Source organism: Heterocephalus glaber, unplaced genomic scaffold, assembly GCF_053883595.1.
Source record: "Heterocephalus glaber isolate CG9 unplaced genomic scaffold, H.glaber_assembly_v1.0 deba00001547, whole genome shotgun sequence".
In the NCBI taxonomy this organism is placed as follows: Eukaryota; Metazoa; Chordata; class Mammalia; order Rodentia; family Bathyergidae; genus Heterocephalus; species Heterocephalus glaber.
Genome location: NW_028258340.1, coordinates 11107035 through 11122450, shown reverse-complemented (window position 1 = coordinate 11122450; position 15416 = coordinate 11107035). Strand labels below are relative to the sequence as shown.

General features: G+C 35.9%; 1 protein-coding gene across 1 annotated transcript in view; it reads left to right on the top strand.

Moving 5' to 3' along the window:
• The first annotated feature begins 1947 nt into the window (after positions 1-1947).
• Cybb (cytochrome b-245 beta chain) overlaps positions 1948-15416 on the top strand; it is a 33847-nt gene continuing 20378 nt past the window's right edge. The window contains exons 1-5 of the mRNA XM_004850034.4: positions 1948-2085; positions 3980-4075; positions 5389-5499; positions 13632-13716; positions 15267-15412. Of these exons, the coding sequence (XP_004850091.1) occupies positions 2041-2085; positions 3980-4075; positions 5389-5499; positions 13632-13716; positions 15267-15412 (483 nt within the window). The 5' untranslated portion in view covers positions 1948-2040. The remainder of the gene's footprint in view (positions 2086-3979; positions 4076-5388; positions 5500-13631; positions 13717-15266; positions 15413-15416) is intronic.

Here is a 15416-nt window from a genome sequence, read left to right as displayed (position 1 = left end):
ATTTCAGATCAGGAAATGGTTACATGGATGATGGAAAAGTGGAGAATCCCAAAAGTAGGTGCAGAAAGAAGAACCACTGGAAGTGGTTACCACCCTCAGAGTTAGAGAGGAACTGGGAGGAGGTGGTATAACTCCAGCTGAGCAGCCAGGGCCATCTGGCAAGATCTAGATCTACAGTAGTGTTAGACAGCAGGAGCTCATGGCAGACAGGGAGGGGTTGGCTAATGGGAGGTGGAGCCTTAGTGGAGATTCAGTCCCTTTTTGGATGCCACTTGAAAAAAAAATCCTAAGGGAAGAAGCACTCTGGATTCTCTCTTGCTCCCCATCCTCTGGAGTAACTAAACTCAGAGAAATCAAAGGTCCAAAGAGGCTGCCAAATGTAATTATGTCTAAAACACAGCAGAGCAAGGAAAGCCCAAGGAATAGATAATAGAGCAAGGAGGCAAATAACTCGCACATGTTTTTTTGATTGTTCACCTATGTTTCTTTGAATTGGTGTCTTTGTGGAATGGAACCAGAAGGACAATTTCTCTTTATGTGAATTATACACGCTCTAATTGTCGTGGAGTAGGTTAGAGTTGAGTACTTTTTGAATATTATGAAGTGAGGAACCATACTGCTTTACTATTTGTCATATTTCCATAGGCTGTCCCAAGTAGTTTGTAGATAGCAATCAAAAGACTTTACTTCTCAAAAAAACCTTTATTTCTCTTTTATTCCTTTGTTACTATCCACTACTACAATTTATTTTTAATTTATTAGCTATAGCTGTTGTACAAACTACCCTTGTTAATTAGTTAACTTTGATCTTGTAATAGATTTCTGCTCTTACCTTCATGTCTTTTTCATATCTTGAAAACTGGATAGCAGCCAGGCAGTAACAATGCTGCATCTAGTTTTGGTATGTACTACATGTGACATACTTTAGGTTTGGCCATGTTTATACACTTAGCATGGAAGATGTCATGTCAAGGGCTTGGGATGTAGTTCAGCACCACAGCGTCTGCTTGGCAAGCATGAGGCCCTGAGTTCAATTCCTGGCACCAAAAAAGAAAAAAAATAATAATTTGGGCTGGGGATTTAGCTCAGTGGCACCGGTCCTGATTTTGATCCCCAGTACCACACTCACATAAAAAAATGTCATGTCTGCCAGTCAACATGATTGTCATCTGAAGATTTTGGTATTTTTGTTAGTTTCATTTCCTGCAATTTTATGTACAGTGATTTAGGGTGGGGGTTGACACAGTCTGGCTTTGTTTTTCCTGGTATCATGATCACACATGATGACACATTTTTGGGGTCTCAAATCCCAATTCCATTATTCCCTGGTTGTATGACTGTGTCCAAAATAAGTTAACAGCTCTTGTTCTCAATTTTCTCATCTGTAAATGTAATCATAATAAAAGAACCTGCATTCTATGGATTAAGTTGTGAGAATCAAATGAATTGAAGTGTATGCATGTGCATTGTGTCTCTGTATGTATACACACATATGCTTATATGTATGCTCCAACTCACAGATACATATGCACATACACATATCTAGCTTATAAAATTGGCACATAGTAAGCATCTTATAAATATCAACCATCACTATTGTAACTGTTTTCGATGAGGCTATAAATATCACTCTAAAATTCTATCAAAAGGCATAACACCTGTTTAATGTGTTTTATCCAACAGTAAGACATGGCTAGTTGAGTGACTTGAAAATTGTAATTAGATAACTAATTAGTAAAATAGTTCACTGTGTAAAATACATCCCATGAATAGCACTATTCATCTCTGTTGTAAAATTTGGTTTCATTTTCCAATATATTTAGTTGTGATTGGATCCTTATAAATATTTCTCTTGTACTTTTTGTGGTTTAAAGATTTAAATTTGTTGTGGAAATAGGCTTCTCAGTTGACCAATGATTAGCCAATTTCTGATAATAGAAAAGGAAACACATTGCCCCAAGGCTGCTGTTTTCATTTCCTCATGGGTGGAAGAAGCTCGATATAGCAGAAAGGCAGACAGCACACTGAAGTTCTGTCACCATGGGGAACTGGGCTGTGAATGAGGGCCTCTCCATCTTTGTCATTGTAAGTACCAACAAGAGATAAAGTATGAATTCTATGACATGTTTGGGTTTGCCTAGAAGCTAAAATAGAGCAAAGTGGTTTTTTGTTTGTTTCTTTGAGAAATTGATTTGCTGTGTGAAAAAACATATATTTCACTGAGTTAGTTCCTTCTTCCAAATTCCTTAATGGAAAGATGGTATCTGAGTGCTCATTTCTCCTAATTCATTTCTAAGTTCCTAGGAGTACTAAGCCAGAATTCTGCAGAAAGAATAAAAGATATTTTATGACATCACTCCTTAATTCTGAATTATTTATTAATTACTCAGAGGAAGATTTCCCTATTTTTTATGTGTTTAAACTACTTTAAAATGGCCAGTTGAAACTTTATACTATTTTCCAAATAACAAGTATAGGACTGGCTCCTGTGTGGGAAACGGGCCTTTATGTAAATGATGACACTAAAAATAAAGTTCTCAAATTTCTTTTTGAAAACAAGTACCTTCTCTGAGGTCTAAACTTCATTTACTCATGAGGTTTATAAAATTCAAGAGAATTTAGATCATTTATCTAGGTTCATACACATGTAATATATAATATATAAATATATATGTCGATATAATCTATTTTGTAAAGCTATTTTTGCTAGTAAAGATATGGGTACTTTTCAAATAGATGTTGATTTCTATGCTTTTTAACATAAATAACTTAGCCGTGCTCTTAAGATGGTTGTCTCAGAAAAGCAACTGTGGACAAATGGGATAGAAAGAAAAGTGATTTCTAAATAGCTTTGCCAAATAGCCAATAGAAACATGAGGTTAAAAAGCACACTTATGAATAGAACTTTCATAAGAATTTATCATGGAATATATGGAGGTCTTTGAGTTTTACTGATAGAAAGAAATTAGTGGCACAAATAAAATAAAAACAAACATTTTATTATTGGAAATATACCTTATGCCAAAATCAACACTCTGATGTAATTCAGAACTCTGCTGATTTGAAACTGTACAGTTGATTTCTTATCACTATTTGAAAAGCAGATTATTCCTATAGGAAGCAATTGAAATTATACTTTTAGCTCTCAACACAATTTTCCCCAGGAAATTACCTCTCTTTATATGAGAAAATCATATACTTGAAAGTGAAGACCCAGCTTAGAAAGTCAGAGTTAGGAAAAAAAAAAAACAAGGTCAGGAAACGCAAATGTTGCTTTAGCACCTTCTTTGTAAATTGAGATTGCTCTCAAACACATCTATGGATATTTAATAGCTGGTATTAACAATAACTAGTAATTTAATAGTTAAGAAAAGATCATAACTGCACTGAAGGTGATGACTGGGCAGTATCGCTACTTGATAAAGTCAATGTTTGGAGTGAAATGACAGGTCACATCTATAAAAATCTTTCTTTGTCTTTTAGCCCCATGCCCCTCAATCTCTTGCTCATGCTCAATATTCCATCCTTCAAAATGCGAGTAAAAGTTATCAAGTTGAATGAAAGGCTCAGCATCCTAGCTGATGATGAGACACTCACTAGCCGGTGTGGGATGCTGTGTTGTGCAGGGAGGTGATAACAGAACACAGTGTCCTACTCGTAGGCAGACAGATAGCAACACATTCACTCCCCTTCTCATTTTACTGGTCAACCACTATTATGTACTTATCTAAGAAAAAGAAGAAAAGATGATGAAAAAGAAAGGAGGGGAATTAGAATGATAATAATTTGGTATACTGGCCAAGAAATAAAACAATCATGACAAGCAATACAAGGTAGAAAAGTTAATTACAGAAAAGTATAGTGACACTGTTGCAGGAAAGACCTAGCCCTAAGTTCTGATCTTTGTCTAACTCCAATCTTGTGTGGAACCTATTTACTGAGATGGGAAAACTTCAGTCAACTCTTTCTATTTATGCAGCTGATGTGGCTGGGGATGAATGTCTTCCTCTTTGTCTATTACTACAAGGTTTATGATGATGAAGACAAGTACTTTTACACTAGAAAACTTCTTGGGGTAAGTATAACTTTTATATCATGCAATATTAGCTGGCTCACATTTCTAGTCAGATGTTCTTATTCTTATTCCTTTTAATATTTTAAACAAATATCCTGGCCAAGCCAAACAGTATCTGTCAGTCTTACTGCCTTCATTGCAACTTCCTGGGCAAGAATCTTTTAAGGCCTGCCAGTGTGACAAACAAAAATGTAGCATAGGGTCCCAGAGGCATCCCTTTCCTCTCAGAGCCATGTGTCACTGTTTAGCTTAAAGGAAAAATCTAATACTGATTCTGGAATGTAAGGCCAGGTTGAAGCAGTCTATCCAGGAGTGACATGTGTGGGGTAAGTGAGATTGTCTAGATTTTCTAAGTCATCTGGTCCTTACCACTTGTATGCATGAAGAGCCATGCTCCTGCTACACTTTATGAAATAAACTTCAGAAAGTCAGCCTCTCTGTACATCTGGAGACAATGAGGAACTTGTTCAAGAGCCACATCTGTTCAGTAGGCCAGCTTGAATTTTCTTGGGTCCTTTAGTAATCTCAGTTTCCTTGGAACTGGCTGTCAAAAATGAAAATAATTACAATTGCACCTGACCCCAAAACATAATTTGTTACATCATGGTTAAACTATGAATTAATTATTCAATATTAATTATAATATATATTATAAATCATGTGTATAAATAATTATAAAACATAATTAAACTACCTTATAATCCTTGTTAATATATCCACACTGATGCTTCCTCCTTTCAAAATATACAACTCATTTAGAAATTACAAAATTGATAATTATGATATCAGAACAAACACCATACCAACTGCACTTATTAAGGTCAGCCAATATATTAAGAAAATATATTAAAATCTTTAAAAATTTCAGTTTTGATACTGAACTCTAGTTAATGATATACATGCTTAAGTATTTAGGAGGAAATGAACTGATATCTTCAACTTTGACATGCACTCAAAAAACAAGATGAATTGATGGATGGATAGAGGAATGGAAAGATGGGTATGTGATAAAGCAAGCATAGAAAAGGTGCAATATGGTAGATAGACAAACATGTATTCAAAGTAAATTTATTTCTGCTTCTCCTTATATTTGCAACTTTTCAGAATAAAATGTTAAATTGGAGTAAAGAGCCAGTTTCAGATTAAAATAGAGTCTGACCAGGCCCTAAAAGAAAACTCTCAGTTCTGGAAGACTGTCCCTTACAGATCTTTTGGAGTTTGTGGTGTATGGTCTCATGTTGAGAACCTGGGGAAGTAGAGGTGGGGTCATTCTATGCACACAAGAATAACTCTGCTCTCTATCCTGCTTCTAGAAAGCTCTGGCTTTGGCCAGGGCCCCTGCAGCCTGCCTAAATTTCAACTGCATGCTGATCCTGCTGCCAGTGTGTCGAAATCTGCTCTCTTTCCTCAGAGGTTCCAGTGCGGTAAGAGCAAACATTTTAGAGTTCATCAAATTTTCAAAGCCATCATGCAAAATGCCTTTTCTTAGGAAAAGCAAACCAGTGACTCTGGGAGACTCTAGCTTGTGTAAAATATTCATGAGAGAATCCATGCTCTCTTTTGTGAATTTTTTTCTGACACTATTTGTGGATGGAGCTCCCTGGGGCAACCATAAGAAATTATAAAAGCAACCAGCTAAACTATATACCAGAAATAGCAGTGAAGTAAGTAAGCATGTGTATGTGTGTGCATACACACATATGTGTAATATGTGTGTATATAAACAGGCCTTAATGAAGCTGACATGTGATATTTGGAAATTAAACTTACAGTAAATTCAAAAAATTAATGTCAGAGAAAATATCTTGTGGGCATAATATCCAGACAGATAGAATCAATGGATAAAGAGTCAGATTATAATGAAACATGACTAAAAATGGTTGGCTTTATGGAATTGGAGAGAACAGAGCTTTCTAAATGTCCAGGGTTCACCCTCACTTCAAAACTTTAGTGAACCTCTACAAGTACTATAACAGAAGACAAGAATATTGAGTAGGAAGAATAACTGTAACTTATAAAATAGAATACTAATTTCTTACTGGTGTAATACAAAGAAGAATCAAGGAACTTACAATCTTCATACATACTCAAATATTGCACAAAGCAAAATATGATGGGTCCCTTAAAATTTCACAAATAAAGAATATAGGCAGGGGATTAAATAAACAATATAGGTAAGAGAAAGAAATTATATTAGGTGGGGCAGAGGATTCAGAGAGGCTTCCAAGGGAAGGTGGCATTGGAGATGGGCATAAATAAGCATCATGGAAGCATAAATGAGAGAAAGTCATTATACATGGAGAAAACATCATGGGCAAAAGCACAGGAAATGGTGAGAAATCTCCTCGCAAATCTACTATCAGCAAAACTTGTGGCTTCTCTTTAGCTTTGTTTGCCATTCTTGACCATTTCAAAGAGGGTAACTAGGATAAGTTAGGGGTTGTTGCCCTGGTGTGACCCATTCTCCTGGATGATTAGTGACTAGCACCCTCTGTTTTATCATTTTAATAAAATGTATGTGTTTCATACTAATAAGCTTTTAAAATATATATTAAATACAAATCATTCATGGAGGAAAACAGGAAACATTATTTTTATGGGAACATAGAGATTTTTATAGGGCAGTTTTCTGAAATAAGGCTATCGAGGAATGTTGGTATTAAGAATGCTGATAAACTAGAACCTTAAGTACAGAGCTAAGGACTTACTACTTCATTTGGCAATCACTGAATATTTGTAGAGAAGGAAGCGAAGTAAACTGTCAATGACAAGTATAACTTACCTTGAACTCTGCCTTGTTTTTCCTATTCACACTAAATTCACATTGCTCCAAAGGACTTTTTTAAGAAACATACAATACTGCATTTACTAATATAGTATTAGTAGGCTACAATGAGCTTTTCCTTTATACTGTCTAACTATTAACAAAATGCCATTTCATCTTAAACCTACTACCAAAATTGTACTCTCACCAGTCTAATTTTAAAGTAAGAGTTGGGGGGGGTGTAGCACAGTGTTAGAGCTCATGCATAGCATGCTCAAGGACCTAGATTCAATCCTCAGCATTTCAAATAAATTAATAAATAAATGACAGAAAATAACTAACATCTTTAGTTCAGTAGAAAACAACAAAAGAAAAATTTCATGATTTTTTTCCTCTAGAAAAAACTGTGAGGAAGTTCCTTTAAGTCATGAACTCTGTTGCACAATTTGCCTTGCAAACTGACAGCCAAACAAAACCAAAAACTAACAACCACACTTAGTATTAGACACTGATTATAAGGATTTCTAAATAAACTCCATCACCTAAGAAGCCACAGAGATGAAACTCCACTGGATTGAACGTTTTGTTGATGAGCCACTTACTTTATAGTATTTGATATAGTGTAGGTGCCCAGTGAACATTTGCTAAATGACACCATGAATGATAGCTTTTTGTGTTTATGGAGACACAATTCTTTATCCTCCCTTCCTCCATTCAAATACATTATATTTAGAGGAAGTAAAGCCTGAGAAACAGGCAGTGTTTGTATCAGTTAAGAAATTCTTGTTACCCCACAGCTCCATCTTGCACTGCCATTGAGTTTTCATGTCCCATGAGCAGCACATTTTGTAATGGCAGTTCTGAGGCTTTTCTAGCTTTGAGAGTATCTCAAAACACAGCAGCAAAATAAAGCTGTCTGTAATAAAATATCTATCTATCTATATGTAGAGAGAGATAGATGATAGATAGATAGATAGATAGATAGATAGATAGATAGATAGATATCCTAGATTCTTTTGCAGTCAGAGCATTTCCTTCTTTCTGAGATTCCCAACCTGAAAAGGAAACTTTGAACATTAAACATTTTTTTCTACCTGGGATTAAAATGAGTAAATGTGCTGTGATGAATGTTGGAAAGCATAACAGCTTTCCTAGAACTCAACTCATGAAATCTGCACATCAAGTCAATGAGTTGGAAAGAAAATTAAATGAGAGTTTGGTGATTCAAAACCAAATCACTGTGCCCCTAGAGCCTATTCACTTTTCTATGTACCACCTACATTTCCTAAAACTGTCCTACTGCTATGTTTCAGTCTTAAAAATCCATCATACATAGGAGTGTTTGAGAATGTTGAATAACCTAGGCTAGAAATGACAAGGTTATTGTAACTTCAAGGTTTGTTGGTGGAACATTGTGCCAAACAAATAGCCACAGAACTTCTGTTCAATATCTAGAGATCTGAATCATTCAGACTTGCTTTGCAATTCTTTTGCTTACCTGGAGAAAGAAAGCCCCAGGGTTGGCCCTCCCCAAGTCCACTTCCAGAAGGTTGGGGTAAAGGCTCTCAGGCAAGGGTAGAGCTCAGCATACAGAAGTCCCAGAAAAACCCTTAATAACTCCACCTTGACACGTAGAAACTAATTTTGAACTTGATGATGGTCCTAGTCTTAAGATCAGAAAGAAACAACAAGGTGAAAGGGTGAGGTCTTATTTGTTAATTTTTGAGAGTCAGAAGATCTCATTATGGCTCTCTCTGTCACCATTTGTCCTCCTAGAGTGAGTCTCTTAGACTTTCTAATAGATTTTTTAGCTGAAAAATAGGTCAAATACTGCAAATATAAGAACAAATATGCCACTCCAGATCAAAGGTCGAGCACTTGCCCAGCATGCACAAGCCTTTGAGTTCAATTTCCAGCACTGCAAAAAAAAATGAATATACTTTTAGTAAAAGTATGCTGATTAAGTCTGTTAATTAGTTAATTGAAAGCTAATACATATTTGTGTGTCATCCATGTGCTAAGCACTGAGGATATGTGATAAGTAAAGAATAAGAATGGATGGGTCACAAGCTTAAGGAGCTTAGAATCTTCTGGAAGAGATAGAGAATAAATATATGACTTCAAAATTATAAGCAATGCTGTGAAATGGTGTTTTTTATATTTATTGCATATTATACTGCCACAACGTGTGGATATCATGATTGGCTTCTTTACCTGAGTTCTGTAGAAGCTTTTGCCATTTCCTCCAACTTGTATATAAATACCTACTTCAGATATATATTAATATGGTGTGTGTGGCAAGACCAAGTGTATATATAATAGAACTACAGAAGCTCATGTTACAACCCATTAAATACACACTTCTTTTTATTTCAACTTCTCATTTTTTGAAATTCGTGGTTTCAATAGAGCATAGAAATTTGCCACAGTGTCTCAATAATGTCCCTTGCATTGGAATGATACTTTGTTGAAGTTGGGCAAGGCTCTTGGTGACAGTAACAGAGAAATTTCCCTTTAGAAGTCAATGGTAGAAAACAAAGGGTAGTTCAATCAGTGAGGAAACTATGGGACACAATGGCAGCTTAGGTAATTGGTAAGTGGCTGGCAATAATTCAGAAGTGACCCAAAGCATAGAATTGATATCTGAATGGTAAAGAGGAACAGAAAGGTCCTGGACAATCAAAGACAGTAAAGCCCTTCCTTCCCACCTATCAACTGGTCGCCTTGCCCCCTTTTCAGGAAATAGTGAGAAGATCTTTTTCTTAAAAACCCAGTTTCAGCATGACTTGTGGCTTTTCTTTGTATTTGTCCACTGTTCCTGATGACAAAGAAGTTATCTAGGAACAAGTAAGGATTAGTGCTCTGATGGGACTCATTCCACTGGCCCAGTAGTAGCTAGTAGCACCTGTTTTTTTCCATTTAATTAAATGTGTTTCATATTAGCATTTCAAAAATTACCTGTTAAGATAAAATAGAGTATTGCTGAATGGAAATTGTATTTCTCAATCACATCTCTCCATTGTTCCAGCATTCAGCTTATTTTCTCTAAGGGTTTGCTCCAAAAGTTGTTAAAGAACATCAGCATCTATTGTCTTACATTTTTTATCACATGTGTTAATGATAGTGATAAAGATGGGGGAAGGAGATCAAGAGTTGGAAGGAGAGGGGAGAAAAGAAAGGGGAAAGATGAAAATAAGAACTGAGGTGTATTATGTACATGTACCAAGTCCATAAAAGAAATGTGATCATTATGTACTGCAAACATGTATCATACAAAAGGAAAATCAAGAGATGGGGGTAGAGAGGGAAGGAAAGAGGATGGAAAAAAGAATTAAAATGTACATGTACTAACTCCACACAAAAAATGTAAGCATTATGTACTTCACTCATGTACTAATACATGATAAACTAAAATAAAATTTTAAATATGAAAAAAACAGAAAAAGGTAAGACTATGGAAATAATGTAGGGACTACAACAAAGCCATGTTCATTTTCTTCAAATTTATTATGCAAGAGCCTGTGAATTTTCATATAGGATCTTTGTCCTCTTGATGGGGAGCTAAGCCATACTAGGTAGAAAGTTAATAATGATACAAAATAACATCAAATACCTATTAAACACTGCTCAAGGGAAGACCTACAATAATTATACGGGTGAGGATACTGGAGTCTGAGTGCATTGTTCAATGGCACACAGCTGAGTCACAGGACTGGGAACCTGACATAGGTATATTTGAAGACAAAACTTGTACTCACATGTAATTCAGTACTGTTTTCTAACCTTACTAATGCCCTTTTCTCTGAATCTTAGAAATCCAATCTGGTTTCAGCACTCCAGTAAGGACTATATTAGTTATAAACAAATTACCACAAATTCAGTGGCTTAAAACAACTTTCATGCATGAGCTGACAGTACTATAGGTCAGAAGCCCAGCACCCTGTGGCTGGCTTCTCTGCTCAGGATATCATGAGACTTTAAATCAAGTGTCTTCCGGATGAGTTCTCATCTGGAAACTCTGGGTAAAAATCCTCTTCCAAGCTCCTTCTTCTTGGCAGAATTTATTTCATTGCACTTGCTAGGCCTGATGTCTCTGTTTCTTTGCTGGCCATCATCTAGGAACGATTCTTAGATCCTAGAGGTCCCTCCATTTTCTGTCATCTGTCTCCCTCCATCTTCAAGCTGAAAACAACACATACAATTTTTTTTGTATGTTTGAAATCCCTAAGTCTTTCCACCTTGGACTTCTGGACCTAGATTTAATGAGCTTATGTAACTGGGTCAGGCTCACCCAGAACTTGGAACTGTAATCACTTCTGTAAAATTCCTTTTGTCATATAATGTAGCAGAATCACAAAATTGAATTCTCATCATTTCACAGGTCCCATCCAAACCCAAGGGGAGAAGATTACATAACGTCATTGTAGGTTATCCTAGAATCTGCCTATCACAAGGATTCTTAGAAACTATGACAACTTGGAAATAGGAAAAAGATATTTCTTTAAAATTGTAAAGAATACAAAGGGCTAAAACAACTCTCAGCACTTGAAATAAGCACAAAAGATAACATTAAAAAATGATGACCAGACATAAAGTTATTTCAAACAGGAAATCCTTCTTCTGAGGGCTTGAACTACCACTCAACTCCCCTGGTAAACAGAATCGTAGCCAATGTGTCAGTGTTCTGCCATATTCCCTAATCCTTGGCAGTTCCAATACATGGGGCAGCTACCTATTGCACACACCATTCTGTCCCTGGGGATTTTCCTTTAGCACTCTCCTGGTGTGGGCCTAAAATGCCAGCAAGTCTATGCCTGGGAGCAGCCCTCAGCCAATGATGGATGGATTTGTTAAATGGACAACTAAACTTCTTAACTGCTTAGATCAAGACCAAACATCAACAAACAAACAGACAAACCAAATCTAGAATAACCTTTTGGGACAAGTACTTTAGTTTCTCAGTGATCCCTGGTGGGATTGAGCTGATTATTATATGATTAATGGTAGACAGCATGGTAATACACTCTTCATTGGTTTCCTTCCAGGCCTTACTCATCCCACCCTCTATTTGTGATCACCTTTCAGATAGAGTACTTAAACTTAAATGCTTGTTTTAGATTTTTAGTCACGTAAAATAATAGTGACTACCTCCTTGCATTTGTTAGGACAGAAAAGTGCATGAATCATTTACAGACAAATAGACTTGGATCTGAGCCAATGTGAGATTTTAGATACAGATTTAAATTCTGTATCTATACAATGAAGACAATAATAATTATTTCATTGCATTACATGAAGTAATGATTATGGGTAAACTACCTGGGTCATAGGATCCATAATAGTGTCTAACTCTTTTTCTCCTCTTTTGGAATCCTCAGAGTCTTCCTTACTAGTATTTCTGCAATTCCAAGAATCAGATCTCATGGTTTAAACAGCCTGCCCACCCTAGGTGTGGCTAACTGAGAAATAGTAAAATAAGAACAATTTTCCATACAATTATATTTTTGTATAAAATACAAAGTATTTTATTAAAAATAAGTAAGCCAAATACTCAATGCCCTCTTATTGAAATTGAATATAATGTTTAGAACCAAATATTTAAAATATCTAAGATTTTTTGATACTTAACTGTACTCTTCTTAAAGTCTTCTGAGGCTCTGTGGTAGTACATTTAAATTCTGAAGCAAAAGTCAGAGATAATGGTACAGGCCTGTAATCCCAGAACTTGGGAGCCTGAAGCAGGAGGATCACTGCAAGTTCTAGGCCAGCCTGGTCTACATAATGAGCTCAAGGCCAGCCTGAACTACAAAGGGAGGCTCTGTCTCAAAAAAACAAAACAAAGCAAAACAAAACAAAACAAAACTGAAACAAAGCAGCCAGGGCCAGCAATTGGCTACTTTCTAGGAAGGTGGGAAAAACACACTATAATATGGGTCAAAATACTACTTTTAATGTCAAGTTAAACATAGAAGGTATAAAATATTAGAATATTGATAAAAACTCCCTTATCAGATGGCCTGGGTTTAAATCCCATCTCTGCTTCTTGTTGGTTGTGGGATCCAAGACAAGGTAATCATTCTATGCCTTTGTTTCCTTACTTGTTATGTAGGGATGATAATGGTACCTCCACAATAGAATTGGTGTAAGAATTAAATGAGCCAGTGCATGTAAAACATTTAAATCTGTTCCTTGCACAAGTTCTTAGTGAATGTTGTTGTTATTCTTGCTAGTAGTGTATTATTATTTGGTCATTGACCTCCTTTGTGATATCTCTGACAAACATGGGCAAGTGGATTCTTCTTTTACCTCTCCGAGTGTGTATGTCCTAGATTACTGTTGTTGGAGAACTATTCACTTGTTCTTGAACTGTTCAGTTGTCTGTTCCCCCACTAGACTCAGGCATGTGAGTGCAAGCTTATTTTTATTAGTTTCTAAATCCTCTGTTTATTGAATGAATTAACTCGCATTAGAGACTATATGGTTAGCTATCTTTTCTGTCCAAATTCACATTTTCATACAGATAAGCAAGGGAATCCAGGTGAAATTTCATGTTACTGTTATGAGAACAAGAAACACACTAATTGAGCTGGCTATGTCATTCATTAGCTATTTGTCCTGGGAAAGATAACTACATTTCTCCAGGCTCAGTTTCCTCATCTATCAGATGCATGGAAGGATAACGTTTGTGGGGTGGTCATGAAAATTAAATGAGATGATATGTAAAAATATCTGACACACAGAAAGCCTTCTTATTAACAATTTCTATTCAATTCTTTTCCCCTGAACCCAAAGTGCTGCTCAACAAGAATTCGAAGACAACTGGATAGGAACCTCACTTTTCATAAAATGGTGGCATGGATGATAGCACTTCACACCGGTAAGCTTATTAAAACCATTGAAATTGTGAAGAAAAACCAGAGTGCCCTCTATTATATATCTATATGTAAGATATCAACCTTTACAGGTCGATTTTGTTGTGGTCATATATGTTGTGTGTTTTTTTAATGTGTTCTGTTTCTGTTCAAAAGTATTTCTGTTATCCCAATACTAGGATTTATTCCCTTGCTTCTTAAAGTTTTTATCATCCGAGGATCTCCCCTGTAAAAATGGCAATATGCCATAAGAAAAGTCAATCATGGTGTCTTCACTCTTTCCCATCTTTTTTAGTATGAAAAATATTTGTTAGTCCTCCTATGATAACTTCTACTCATTCTGGAAAATTGCTTGGCTGAACATGTAGTCTTGTACATTTTTTTGCAGTAAATCTGTAGGAACATCAGCCATTAATTGGAGATCTATTAAGAAAGCCCTTATCAGACAAACATCTTCAATATTAATATGATTTTATTATCATGTATATACATATAATAGGTACCTGTATGCATAACATTATTTGTTATTATAATTATTAGGGTGGTAATGTCAGTGCAAGAAGTAATGTGTCTAGGACCCTTAGCCAATCTTCACTGACTCACTTAATAGATAATTTATGTGCCAGACAATAGACACGCATGATAATGAACACAGCAAGCTTTAATCTGCCTTAAGGAATTCAGCCCTAACTTGAGTAAAATAGGTTTAGTGGACAGGTGCTTACCTGGGTTCCTCTTTTCCTACCGCATCACCCAAGTTTTTTGAGTTGTGGCAAATGAAATAATTACATAGAAATGTATGATATAATCCTATTGGTAAGTATTATAGTATACTGGTTAAGAACACAGACTTGTATGCCAAACTCTACTTGATTCCTATCTCTGTTGTTTCCTAGCTTAATGACCAGGAGCAAGATTTTAATGTAATCTATGCTCCAGTTTCTTCAACTGTAAGGTGATCTGATTTTAATTGTACCTACATCTCTGAGTATAAGTATTAAGTAATGGAAAAATATTAACAGTGCCTGCACCCAGTAACCCCTGGGTAAATGACTGTGAAATAAAGAATGCTATTTGATTTTTAAAGAGATGGTCACTAGTTTGTGTCAATTCAGTCACATTTATCATCTCTGGAGGTAATTTCAGAGTCAAGTGAATGGGCCAACCATTAGGCATATATTATAGAAGACTTTTCTTGACACAAATATTTTAGGGAGAGAGAGAAAGAGAGAATGAGAACATATCTAAATTCCTCAGAGACTGGGGTTATTTTGTAGAATCTTAGACCTTGGTTGGATCTTTAGGAGTATATAACTGAACATCTTCATTTTACAAATGAGAAAACCAAGACCAGCGAGGATAAGTGATTTCTTCACAATAACACAAACAGGAAGGACCTGGTATAGAATCATCTTGCCTGTCTGATCCAGGTCTTGTTTATAAGCATCCTTAGCCATCCTTATGTCTCCCTGTGCCTGCTGTACCCAGAATCCACATTATAATAAATTTATGATTACTTTTCACCCTCTTTCTTTCTCTTCTCTGCTCTCTTTAGCCATTCATACTATTGCACATCTATTCAATGTGGAGTGGTGTGTGGATGCTCGAGTCAACAATTCTGATCCTTATTCAATAGCACTCTCTGATATTGGAGACAAAGAGAATGAAGATTATCTCAATTTTGCTCGAAAAAGAATCAAGGTAA